The 14580-nt window shown below is 40.1% G+C and overlaps 1 protein-coding gene across 1 annotated transcript in view; it reads right to left on the bottom strand.

Annotated features, from left to right (window-relative positions):
- The window catches only part of tbc1d30 (TBC1 domain family, member 30), a 125848-nt gene that overhangs the window by 70907 nt on the left and 40361 nt on the right, over positions 1 to 14580 (bottom strand). The window contains 1 exon segment of the mRNA XM_051920768.1: positions 1066 to 1127. Within this exon segment, the coding sequence (XP_051776728.1) occupies positions 1066 to 1127 (62 nt within the window).

Genomic DNA, 14580 nt, shown 5'->3' with positions numbered 1-14580 from the left:
CCATTTTTAAAATAAAAGATGGAAAAGCAACAGAGTATTTAATTGTTGTTCCATGTTAGGAACCAAAAAGAAAAATTGACCTTTGATGTAGATTAAAAAAAATGACATAGTCATTATGCACTATGTTGCCCAGCTAGCAAGCACTACAAGTCCAATAAGGTTATTCAGATGACAAAGGATAAGGAAATGTCAATTTATTTATATAGCACATTTAAAACAACATAGGAATGCTGTGAATGGCCTGCAGGAAATACCTTTGAAATATTTTTGCCTGCACAAGAAAATGGAAGATTTTTCCACATGCCAATGAGAGTAGACAGGAGTCAACACAAAGCATTATGCCATATATGTACACAGAGTGTTCTTGAAGTGAGCTTTACAGGATCCCCATAAATAGAGGGGTGTGATGATGAAGTGGGAGGATGCAAAAAGTATTTCTTGTGGATGCAAGAGCCGCAAGCAAGCCTAATGGGATAGCTGGCTTCCTGGGGATAGAAGATGACAGCAGATAGTTTTCAATTTAAGATGGGTCCCAGCTCCTTTAATCAAATGAGAGCATATGAGTGGTATTTCAATTAGGGGCTGCTAGACATCACTGGATATGGAACTAATTCCAGGAAATTCTTTAAAGTTATCTAGTTTAATAAGGCACTCTGTGCCTATAGCTAAACAGGAGGTGGGATGGGATGAAAATTACTAGAGAGAAGAAGACAAGTCACCAAAGTCACAAAGGCTAAAATGCTTTGGTATTATTAGGTGGTAGTAAGGTGAAGATACTTAATTAACTTGGTGGATATAGTAAAAGTCTTGGGTTAAAAGGCTCACAGAGTCAGTAAGTTTTTGTTGGTCTCCTGTTCAATTAACATTTTGCATTCTTCCTTGGTTCACCCATATATTTACTTTTATTGAATAAATCCAATCTTTGATATTTTAAGCATTTGAAACACTTCATTACAGATTGGATCAGCTTGTAGGCAGAGTACAGAAACATAAATGAAAACAGTACCACCAAAATATAAATGTAAACAGGTGGGCATCTTTAAAATAATGTATTTTGAAATTTACCTGCTGAAATCCATTTTTACCCAGAGATGGTTCTAGAGTAAACTTCAGCCTTGTATCCACTCCTAGAAATAAAAACACAGCAATAACATTAAATTCTGCTGCTACAGTTGAAAGCACAATTAACAAAAACACAGACTTTTTAAAAAGTCTGTACATCTATACATCTGTGTCATCTATACAAAATATACAAATTAATTTCTGTACCAACTTTATCCTGTGGTTATGTAGTCAGCCATGCTTTTACTTGTGTAGAAACAAAATGCTAAAAACAAACTTCATAAGGGCAGCTAGTCTTTACTGAGTGGACAGGTTTGTGTGATTTTTCACTAGACTGGCCAGCCAGCACCCTGGCTTTTTGAAACTGTGAGTGAACATCAGTAACTACTCTGGCACAATGCTGCCCCACAGACACATATTATAGCTAACATTTTCAGGTTTTAATGCTCTTTTTTAATCATTTTCTTAAATTTGAATTCAAAGAAAAGAACAGCATTGCAAAGGAAAACAGTTTAATAAATTTGAACCAGCAATGCAAAGTACAATAATAGTGTGGAAAGCAAAACCAAGTTACCTGAAAATTCATCCTAAATGTTAGTTTACAGAAAAGAGAAACTATGTATTTTTCTGCACCTTGCACTGTATCATTTAACCAATAATCAGTGGGGTTTTTTTTACTGGCAAATTTGTATTTATAGGTAGCATGGAGGAATTACAGTTAACTGCTGACTCAAGTTCAAATCTCAAGCTGGTCAATGTCCTCCTCTGTCTGTGTGGGATTTTTCTCTTCAGTAGTTTGGATTCCATCCCACATCCTAATGACATATGAGTTACAGTAGGTTAGTCAGTGATTCTAAACAGTCACTTAATGAATGAGTGTGGGTGTGTGTGACTGTGTCAGTGACAGCCTGTTACCTCTTGCTTCTGTGAAAGGCCCCATTCCAAATGCTGGATTAAACAATTTCAGGAGATGGTTAGATTATAACATATATTTACATTGCTCCTTTTTATTATTTTGTTATTTACTTTATATTTTGTTAATTAAGAATGATAACTCGGTATGCCGTTACTCTGGTTTTGTCACCCTTTCTTCTGTTAACCGTTTTAGCAGAATGTACTTATATTTTCATCCGCTCTATTTCTTCTTAAAAGCAAAGTTATTGCCTTGCAAAAGTGCGAATACTACCTTTCTATAAAATTTAGCGGTTTTATTGATAACGTTATCAATAGGATGCATAGCGCATAATAAAAAGGCACTGACCGATGAAACAATGCTTATTTCAAAAACCAATCAGATGGTCAAGGCAAGTGAGAAAAGCAAGTATACGTAACGCTTAACGACCAGTAATACAATGTCATAACCTCGTAAATACTCAGTGAAATTAATTAACAATCAAGTGTTCTTTAAGGTTTTTTCTTGACTTCCACCTACACTCCCAAATTCCCAGCCACCCCACAAAGACGTGGTGCGTCAGCCTCGCGTCACTCTGTGCGGGAGAGAAATTTCCTGAAGTCGCTATCCACGCTTTTGGTGCTGAACACGTTTTGTTTCGAACTGCAATCCTACCTATCGTGCACAGCGAACAGCATTTTAGGAACACCGCGACATTTTTTTTGTAAAATTGAACAGTTTTTTTATATATATATCAGTCATAATAACATATGAATGAAGCAATCGCAACTGGTCTGTAAGCTTCGAGACTGCCATGCTAAACATAAGCAAGCAGCCATTTGTTCCGCCTTTGTCAACAGAACACAGCGGCAGTAGCATCGGCAGCTGTTTAATACATATTATGTGAACACTACATGCAACGACGAACCGGTATACACAAAAATGATACTACCTGCATTTCTCAGTGTCATATCATATGCGGCTTTAAAAGTGTCCAGTAAGAACCCGAATGAGGTATGGTTTCATATTCTCTGCAATGAATTCAGGGTCTCACTCACGGCCAGAAAAGGATTAAAAGATTAAAAGCGCTGAACACTCCTACATGGGTGTGGAGGGAGAATGTTAAGTAGACTTAACGTTTTTCATGCGGAAGGAAAATTTGACTTAGTTGAATAATTAAAGCATTCATTGTTCCCACACTTCAATGCATGCACATAGGAGACTCTATTGTGTAAACAGATTAAAACGTGTCAATTATAGTAAAAACAAAACACCCAACTGCATAAAGCAGGCTCTTTACATTTATATCTTTATAAATGAAAGAACTTCACCTGGTTCTAAAGTGCACAGAAGGCGAGGCGCAGACCGCGAAATGCAGTTCCTCTTCTTAAGAACATTAAAGATAATATTGCTGACGCCACCTGTATTCTGCTTTTTTATGCAACTTCTTGACCGTTTCGTGGCGGACAACCTTTCTTGCTTCATTTGGCGATCGGTTACTCTGTTGTAACGTATACCCAAATGCTTGTTGAAATAAGTACTGTAGCAGCCGTCTTATTTTCCGTCCTCTATGATCTCGGGCAATTCCTGAGAAATCTTCATCCAAATCGAAGGCTGGTTTGCTTAATCCATCTTTATCATGAAATGATCAAATACATTCTCGAGTGTGAAAACAAAAGTCACGAGCATCACTTAACAAAAAAATAAAACGTTATATCTCAAAAGCTTTGGTTTTGGTTTCAAGTAGCATCTGCAGTGCAGCAACATAGGAATCCCAGGGTTACCTACGAACCCACCCACAAGTACGTCGTCATCTCATGGGGGAATCAAAGAACCACGTCAGGCTTCCAACAGAATTCCATTTGTGCTCAAATAAAATACCGTTTAGCTAGTTTTACGTTGTACTAGGCTCTCTTAGTATTTCATATATTCTAAATCTGTAAAAACAAACATATTCACCCTAACATTACAAAAAAAATCAAACACGCACAGAAATCAGGAATATCAGATAATCAAAATTTACATCATGCAGATACAAAATAAAAAACTGGATGATTACCAACGAGACTGTCATTTACCAAATGCAAACCACAAATTGCAAGTCTTCATTTTTAATTGAATATTATGAACAAAACAGCCTTTGACAGTTCCACACCTCATGGAAAGATGTTAGGAGCGGTAGGCATTAAAGAAAGAAACAATAAGACATCATAGTAAGTATTACATCATACCTGCTAGTATGAGAAGGTGTGGTTCTAGGTGATACAGGCTCTTGGTCATTAATGTACAGAACAAGCAGTGTGGACAGGAGTAAATGGAAGAACTGTATGTTGTATAATATCTGCCATAAAGTTCAGAAATTATTTGCCATCTCCAAGATGTACAGTAGACTTCTTACTTGCATTTTTTCAATTGCACATAAACACAACATAAAAAAAGGAAATTATGGATTGTATATATATATATATATATATATATATATATATACACACATATATATACACACATATATACATATACAGTAATCCCTCGCTATATCGCGCTTCGACTTTCGCGGCTTCACTCTATCGTGGATTTTATATGTAAGCATATTAAAATATATATCGCGGATTTTTTGCTGGTTCGCGGATTTCTGCGGACAATGGGTCTTTTAATTTCTGGTACATGCTTCCTCAGTTGGTTTGCCCAGTTGATTTCATACAAGGGACGCTATTGGCAGATGGCTGTGAAGCTACCCAACCACAGCGCGTATTATGTATTAAAAAAAACTCCTCAAATATATTGTGAGCACGGGGGCTGTTCGCACCCCTATAGCAGGGGTCCCCAACCCCCGGTCCGCGGCCCACTACCGGTCCGCAGCCGTCTGACAGCCGGGCCGCGAGAGAACTGCCGGCAACGGCGACTCACTGAGACTTTTCAGAACGCTTGCCGGGCGGGGCTTTGCAGCGGTGCAGAGAGAGGAGAGAGACTGAGGTGAGAGACTATTACAACAAAGTATTTTTATGGTCCCGACAGTTTCCCCATATGACATGAGTCTATAGAAATCACGTTACTACGAAGTACATTCAACAGATGCTTTCATTACAATGAAGTGACCTTGAAATGCTTGAACGAATCATCCATAGAGCAGTTAGATCTGTGGTCGCAGCTCAGTTGTGCACGTTTGCACAATGATCCCCAAACAGAAACATTGTAAACAAATCTCTTTCTTCGAACTTTCCTCGTACTGTTTTTTTTTTTTTTTGCTGTTTTTGTTGTCTGTGGTTTTCATTGATTCCTTTTGCTTATTGCTTGTCAACATTTGAAAAACATCCATTGTCACCCTCCTATAGAAACGGCAGACACGAAAAAAAGATTGCAGTGTTAATGTTTGTGATGTGCAATCTGTTGGATTGGCAAAAATGTAAAGCATATGTCTTTGTTATATGCAAAAAAAGAAGAAAAATCTCAGATTGCAAACGTATGTGAACTGCTTAATAACTTTAATAATAATAGAAATGTTATGTAAATTGTGTATAAAACTACCCCCCCCCCCAACCCCCCCCCCCCCCCCCCCCCGACCGGTCCGTGGAAAAATTTGCATCTAATTAAGTGGTCCTTGCTTTCAAAAAGGTTGGGGACCACTGCCCTAGAGGACACGGCCGCTCCTCAAAAAACGCTGAAAGATTACCTTCACACTGCTCCCTTCTTTGCTGGGCTTTCATATGGCTGCTTTGCAAGCGATATGCTTCCCACATGGTGCTTCGCATACTTAAAAGATCAAACAGCACGTATTGATTTTTGATTGTTTGCTTTCCTCTCTCTCGCTCTGACGGAGGGGGTGTGAGCAGAGGTGCTGTTCGCATACTGGCCTAGAGGATTCGGACGCTCCTCTAAAAAATGCTGAAAAATGCTTGCTCCCTTCCTCGCAGCTACTTTGTCCGGCGGTGCTTCGCATACTTAAAAGCCAAACAGCCCTATTGATTTTTGACTGTTTGCTTTTTTCTCTCTCTCTCTCTCTGATGCGCACTCCTTTGAAGAGGAAGATATGTTTGCATTCTTTTAATTGCGAGACGGAACTGTCATCTCTGTCTTGTCATGGAGCAGAGTTTAAACTTTTGAAAAAGAGACAAATGTTTGTTTGCAGTGTTTGAATAACGTTCCTGTCTCTCTACAACCACCTGTGTTTCTGTGCAAATCTGTGACTCAAGCATGACAATATAAAAATAACCATATAAACATATGGTTTCTACTTTGCGTATTTTCACCTTTCGCGTTGGATGTATGGAACGCAACCCGCGCGATGGAGGAGGGATTACTGTACATATATACATTAATATATACATATACATACACATATAAACACATATATATACATACATACATCTATACTAATAAAAGGCAAAGCCCTCACTGACTCATTGACTGACTGACTGACTGACTGACTCATCACTAATTGTCCAACTTCCCGTGTAGGTGGAAGGCTGAAATTTGGCAGGCTCATTCCTTACAGCTTACTTACACACACATATATATATATATATATATATACATATACATATCTATATCTATATATATATATATATATATATATATATATATATATATATATATATATATATATATATATATATATATACAGTGGTGTGAAAAACTATTTGCCCCCTTCCTGATTTCTTATTCTTTTGCATGTTTGTCACACAAAATGTTTCTGATCATCAAACACATTTAACCATTAGTCAAATATAACACAAGTAAACACAAAATGCAGTTTTTAAATGATGGTTTTTATTATTTAGGGAGAAAAAAAATCCAAACCTACATGGTCCTGTGTGAAAAAGTAATTGCCCCCTTGTTAAAAAATAACCTAACTGTGGTGTATCACACCTGAGTTCAATTTCCGTAGCCACCCCCAGGCCTGATTACTGCCACACCTGTTTCAATCAAGAAATCACTTAAATAGGAGCTGCCTGACAGACAGAAGTAGACCAAAAGCACCTCAAAAGCTAGACATCATGCCAAGATCCAAAGAAATTCAGGAACAAATGAGAACAGAAGTAATTGAGATCTATCAGTCTGGTAAAGGTTATAAAGCCATTTCTAAAGCTTTGGGACTCCAGCGAACCACAGTGAGAGCCATTATCCACAAATGGCAAAAACATGGAACAGTGGTGAACCTTCCCAGGAGTGGCCGGCCGACCAAAATTACCCCAAGAGCGCAGAGACGACTCATCCGAGAGGTCACAAAAGACCCCAGGACAACGTCTAAAGAACTGCAGGCCTCACTTGCCTCAATTAAGGTCAGTGTTCACGACTCCACCATAAGAAAGAGACTGGGCAAAAATGGCCTGCATGGCAGATTTCCAAGACGCAAACCACTGTTAAGCAAAAAGAACATTAGGGCTCGTCTCAATTTTGCTAAGAAACATCTCAATGATTGCCAAGACTTTTGGGAAAATACCTTGTGGACTGATGAGTCAAAAGTTGAACTTTTTGGAAGGCAAATGTCCCATTACATCTGGCGTAAAAGGAACACAGCATTTCAGAAAAAGAACATCATACCAACAGTAAAATATGGTGGTGGTAGTGTGATGGTCTGGGGTTGTTTTGCTGCTTCAGGACCTGGAAGGCTTGCTGTGATAGATGGAACCATGAATTCTACTGTCTACCAAAAAATCCTGAAGGAGAATGTCCGGCCATCTGTTCGTCAACTCAAGCTGAAGCGATCTTGGGTGCTGCAACAGGACAATGACCCAAAACACACCAGCAAATCCACCTCTGAATGGCTGAAGAAAAACAAAATGAAGACTTTGGAGTGGCCTAGTCAAAGTCCTGACCTGAATCCAATTGAGATGCTATGGCATGACCTTAAAAAGGCGGTTCATGCTAGAAAACCCTCAAATAAAGCTGAATTACAACAATTTTGCAAAGATGAGTGGGCCAAAATTCCTCCAGAGCGCTGTAAAAGACTCATTGCAAGTTATCGCAAACGCTTGATTGCAGTTATTGCTGCTAAGGGTGGCCCAACCAGTTATTAGGTTCAGGGGGCAATTACTTTTTCACACAGGGCCATGTAGGTTTGGATTTTTTTTTCTCCCTAAATAATAAAAACCACCATTTACAAACTGCATTTTGTGTTTACTTGTGTTATATTTGACTAATGGTTAAATGTGTTTGATGATCAGAAACATTTTGTGTGACAAACATGCAAAAGAATAAGAAATCAGGAAGGGGGCAAATAGTTTTTCACACCACTGTATATGTATATATGTATATATATATATATATATATATATATATATATATATATATATAAATCCCCGCGAAGTACTGGTTTTAAATTTTTATTAAGAAGAAAACCTTTTTAAATTGAGGGAAAATATACCAATAACAATTTGTTAAGGATCTGTTTTTTTGTGAAGCAGCCTTAACACAGCTTTTCTGCTGTTTTATAAACGAACGCCATATAAGGTCTTCCTTTTTCCTTGCTTCGCCAAGGAAGGAGCCTTTTTATTAAATCCAAGGGTTCTTCGCTTTTTTTTCTTCTTTTTTTACGATTGTTATAGTTCTGTTTGTATACCACATTGTCAGTTCAGCACTCCGGTTGTAATATGACCAAGCCGTGCAAGCTTACTGTTAAGAATGCAACATATAGTTGTACAGGAGAAAAGCAATCTTGCCTCAAATCAATGGCAACCTTTTGTAGGTCTATGAACTTAATTTAAACTTTAGGTTTACACGGTGCTTTCTTTCCGAAGTACTTGCACTCATAAATATGTCTGTATGCGTCAGTCGCTCAAATCCCTGCGCTTCGCACCGGCGAAGTTCTGCTTTTAAATTTTTATTAAGAAGAAAAGAAAACCTTTTAAAATTGAGGTAAAATATACCAATTACAGTTTGTTAAGGATCTGTTTTTTTGTGAAGCTGCCTTCACTCGAGTGATCACTTCGAGCTTTAAGCCTCAGAAATCACCCCGTAAATGCACACGTTTAATTGCACATCTGTTAATATGTATGCTTACACAGTATTAAAAGACACTCAACAATTACAAAGTATTAAAAGACACTCAACAATTAACGTCATTTACCTTCGTTCCCGCGTTTGACTCGTGCAGTAAATCTCTTCCTTGTTTTCACTTCACGTGATTACGTAGGAGGCGTAATACATGATGACGCGATACGTGACTCTGCCTCCTCCATTAGAGTATATGGACAAAAAACAGGTTCCAGTTATGACCATTACGCGTAGAATTTCGAAATGAAACCTGCCTAACTTTTGTAAGTAAGCTGTAAGGAATGAGCCTGCCAAATTTCAGCCTTCCACCTACACGGGAAGTTGGAGAATTAGTGATGAGTGAGTCAGTCAGTCAGTCAGTAAGTGAGGGCTTTGCCTTTTATTAATTAGCATAGATGTCAATGTATGTATGTATATATGTATGTCTATATATATATATATATATATATATATATATATATATATATATATATATATATATATACATATATATATATATATATATATATATATATATATATATATATGTGTGTATATATATTTAGATATGTATATATTTATATGTATATATATGTACATATGTATATATATATGTAGATGTGTAAATTTGTATATGTATATATATGTATATGTGGATGTGTATATGTATGTATATATATGTATATATAGATATGTGCATATGTAGATATGTATATATATGTTTACATAACCTCTTTAACACACTACTTCTCCGCTGCGAAGTGCGGGTATTTTGCTAGTATACTAATAAAAGGCAAAGCCCTCACTGACTCACTCATCACTAATTCTCCAACTTCCCGTGTAGGTAGAAGGCTGAAATTTGGCAGGCTCATTCCTTACAGCTTACTTACAAAAGTTAAGCAGGTTTCATTTCGACATTCTACGCGTAACGGTCATAACGGTCGACAACGTCCGCCATGTTAAACTTTCATATTTATGGCCCCATCTTCACGAAATTTGGTAGGCGGCTTCCCTGCGTTAACCAAAACCGATGTACATACTTATTTCGGAAGCTGTGAGAAAACAGTAAAAAGGAGTCGTGTCAGACGTCGTCATACATTTTCTGATGCAGCTAGACGGAAACAACTTCGTGATGCTGCCACCAAATACTCGCAGAAAAATCCACAAGTTCACAGACACCCTGTTGCTAAATACTCACAGACAAATCCACAAGTTCATAGAGATGCTGTCGCTAAATACTCACTGGCAAATCCACAAGTTAATAGAGCTTCTAAAGCGGCTCATACAAAAACAACAAAACAGTACACATTGGATCCATGGATGTTGACTGTGAGTATTATCAAGCTCATAGGTGGAAATGCGAGTCTCCTGGTTTGTGCTGTAATGGTGGTAAAGTCTCTCTCACTCCTTTACATAAGCTTCCTGACCTTCTTGAGGGCCTGTTAAATGGCAAACATCCTCAAAGTGAGCTTTTCTTGAACAACAGTCGAAAGTGCAACAGCACATTTCAAATGACGTCATTTGGTGCTAACCAAATCGTTGAGGGAAATTTTATGCCTTCATTTAAAGTCCAGGGACAAGTGTATTACTTGATTGGCAGTCTTTTACCTATGCAGACTGAGGAACACAAATTTTTGCAACTTTATTTCGTCCGGGACGATGAAAAGGAAGCACAAATGTGGTGCGCTAATAATAATCTCTTCATTTCCTTCCTTGTTTCGCCACGGTATTCATATCTCCCTGCTGATATCTGCACCTTTTTTATTTAATCCACGGCTTCTCCGCTGTTTTATTGTTAGTTTATTACGATTATAGTTATTGTGTAGGTATTTTAGACTTCGTTTACATTGTTCAGGTACGCATTTCCTTTATTGTTCCAACCGTAGCCCCATTAACATGTCTATCGAGGTAATCACCATTGATCAAACAACTGTCACTTACCGAGTAGTTTCCACGCCCGGAGATGGTGCCTGCCTTTTCCATTCTCTGTGTTACATATTGCACGGCCATATCAGGCTCACTCTTGATATCCGGAGGAAGATTGTGTCTTATGTATTGAATGACTGGGACAGGTTCAAGGTGTGGACTGATGACGGTACAGGAGATAATTATACTACACATGAGCACTATAACAGTGAAATGCTTAAGCCCTTCACCTATGGTTCTGCATGTGAATTGATGGCTGCCGCTGAATTGTTCGGTTGTCGCTTTCAAGTGTACCAAAATGGCCATATATTTTACACCTTTGGACAACCGCCAATGCCTCTTAAACATCTTAGATTCACAGGTAATGATTTGAGTAGTGGACACTTTGATGTTTATGAATGTTTCAACTCTCAAAAGCTGGATACGAAGTTATCGATGAAACCCATTTCAATTCAAATGCCTCCTATTTCCAGTAAGGCTCTACTTCACAATGACAATAAGTCTCAGGGACAGACCCTACAAAAGGTTGGCAATGATTTGAGGCAAGATTGCTTTTCACATGGCCAACTGTACGTTGCATGCTCAAGAGTGAGCTCAGTGCACAGCTTGGTCATATTACAACCGGAGGGCCGAACTGACAACGTGGTATACAAAGAGATCCTTAACAAATAATTATTTGTATATTTTTTATATTTTGTATATATTCCCTCAGTTTAAAAAGGTTTACTTTTCTTCTTAATAAAAATTTTAAGGCAGTACTTCACCGCTACAAAGCGCGGGTATTTTGCTAGTATATTATATATATATATATATATATATATATATATATAAATATATATATAAGAAGAAGAAGGCACAGCAGAGCAACAGCGCCAGCGGAAGTTCCATGTTTGTCATGGCCGACACTTGGGATGAGCGACAGGGCGGCTACACTGATCGAGAGAAGCCTCCGGACAAAGAGGACTTCAACAAGGTATGTGCCGGGGATATAATTGATAATATATTTAAAATAACTCATTTTGTACCGTGCACATACTTCAGAGAAGATCATCCAAAGGCTCTGCGGGATGCAGAAGAGAATCCCAAGGACGGTGTTGCGCTCTTGTTCGGGCAGACGAACAATACAGAGGACTTCCGCATATCGGGTTCCGGTGAGGGACACGTGACCCACCCCGAAGGATTGGAGAAAGGAGGAGGTACGCGTCCTACTACTTTCAACTTCGCCCACACAAAGACGGACTTGGTTTTTCCGAAGGGGAAAGGGGAGGAAAGCGAAGCACTGCTCTCCCTACAAAACAGTAAGAAGGTCTGGGAAATGACTGATCGGTCCGTTGATAAATTGAGACAGACGGATCGCAGTCAGCCAAAAGCGGCACCACGGACCTCCGAAAAGAACTCCAAATCCCAGGCTCCCTTGTGGAACCCATCAGAGCACGTGCCAGGAGCGGGTGTGCTCATTGGCTCCCAGCTGGAGGGTAAGGCTAGTGATCTCCTGAGCATACCTCTGGCTGAATTAAAAAACTTTCTGGACGTGTGTGAGCTGGAGAAGTTGCTTCAGCCCGTGCACAGTTTCTTGCAGATTGTGGCGACAATAAAGAAGATTGTTGGAGGGCTGGGAGCAGCGGCTGAAGCGCCGTTAAGAAAGGTAGACGAATACCTACAGCGATTTGGTCAGTAGCCTCCCATCATGATAAATGTGGTGGTACAGGTGAGTTCAACCGGTACCGTATATAATGAAATAGGGACGCAGTGTGAACCGGGCACGCGATTACTTAGTAGCGGGTGCCAAGTCACTGTCTGACGTCTGGTCTGAGGGTTCAAGGGGTCGACAGGGCCTCTATTTGTCACTAATATATATATATATATATATTGTGGCGGTCGGCTGGGTGACCACGGGAACGGAGCATGGAAGTTCAACCCTGTAAGGGGCCATGGCCACCGCCAGGGTGCGCCCGGAGGATTGAGGAGCCCTGGACGTCAGCACTTCCACCACATCCGGAAGTGCTGCCAAAAGGATTACCAGGGACACCCGGAGTGTTTCCGGGTGCTCACGCAGCACTTTCGCCACACCAGGAAGTGCCGCAGGAAGATGGTCAGTGGGTATAAAAGAGGTTGCCTTCCTCCAGTCATTAGCCAGAGTCAGGAGGAATAGGACAAAGCTCGGAAATGAGGTACGGAGGTGGTGAAGGAAGGAAGGAAGGACTGTTGGAAGGCCCGGACTTAAGGGTGTTTGATGCAGGAACACTGGGTTGTGCGCTGGACTATTGTAAATAGTGTAAATAAACGTATGTGTGTTTTGGAACTGCTGGTGTCTGCCTGTTGGTGTTCAGGCTGGTTTACCACTAATTATATATATACTAGCGATTTTCAGCCTAGTCGTTCATTTTTGTAGCCTGGGAACCAGAACTGTATGCAGTGCTTCAGATGAAGCCTCACCAGTTCTTTAGAAAACTTGAGCATAACCTCCTTGGACTCTATACATTGTGCTAAATAACCTAACCACCTTCAGTTAACCTTTTTATTAGCTTCTGAAAACTGTCTGGCAGTTGATAGTGTCAATTCCGCTATGACACCTAAATCCTTCTGATAAGGTGTACTTTAATTCTCAGACCTCCTATTGTGTATTCAAACCTAACATTTTTACGTCCTACACGCAATACTTTACATTTACTTAAATTAAATTTCATTTGTCACAAATCTGCCCAAGCCTGTGTGCTGTCCAAATCCCTTTGTAATTTTTCAATGGATTTTAAATTATCTACCTATCCACCTAGCTTGGTATCATCTGCAAACTTAACCAGCTTGTCATTTATATTCCTATCCAAATAACTTGTATATATTAAACATAGCAGTGATTCTAGTACTGACCCATGTGGAACATCACTCTTAATATCAGCCAATTTTGATAGGGTTCCTTGTACCATAATCCCCTGCTTCCTGTGTCTCAGCCAATTCTGCACCCATATACACGCCACACCCTGAACTCCCAATAATTTTAGTTTGATGCCCAACCTATCATGTGACCACCTTTTTTCTGAAAATCCATCCATCCATCCATCCATCCATCCTCTTCTGCTTATCCGAGGTCGGGTCGCGGGGGCAGCAGCTTGAGCAGAGATGCCCGAACTTCCCTCTCCCCGGCCACTTCTTCTAGCTCTGCCTGGAGAATCCCAAGGCGTTCCCAGGCCAGCCGAGAGACATAGTCCCTCTAGTGTGTCCTGGGTCTTCCCCGGGGCCGCCTCCCAGTTAGACATGCCCGGAACACCTCACCAGGGAGGCGTCCAGGAGGCACCCTGATCAGATGCCCGAGCCACCTAATCTGACTCCTCTCGATGCGGAGGAGCAGCGGCTCTACTCTGAGTCCCTCCCAGATGACTGAGCTTCTCACCCTGTCTTTAAGGTAGAGCCCAGACACCCTGTGGAGGAAACTCATTTCAGCCGCTTGTATTCGCGATCTCGTTCTTTCGGTCACTACCCATAGCTCATGACCATAGGTGAGGGTAGGAACATAGATCGACTGGTAAATTGAGAGCTTCGCCTTGCGGCTCAGCTCTTTTTTCACCACGACAGACCGATGCAGAGCCCGCATTACTGCGGATGCCGCACCGATCCGCCTGTCGATCTCATGCTCCATTCTTCCCTCACTCATGAACAAGACCCCGAGATACTTGAACTCCTCCACTTGGGGCAGGATCTCGCTACCAACCCTGAGAGGGCACTCCACCCTT

The sequence above is a fragment of the Erpetoichthys calabaricus genome, chromosome 1 (genome assembly GCF_900747795.2).
Source record: "Erpetoichthys calabaricus chromosome 1, fErpCal1.3, whole genome shotgun sequence".
Taxonomy (NCBI): Eukaryota; Metazoa; Chordata; class Cladistia; order Polypteriformes; family Polypteridae; genus Erpetoichthys; species Erpetoichthys calabaricus.
This window is presented reverse-complemented; position numbering and strand designations above follow the sequence as displayed.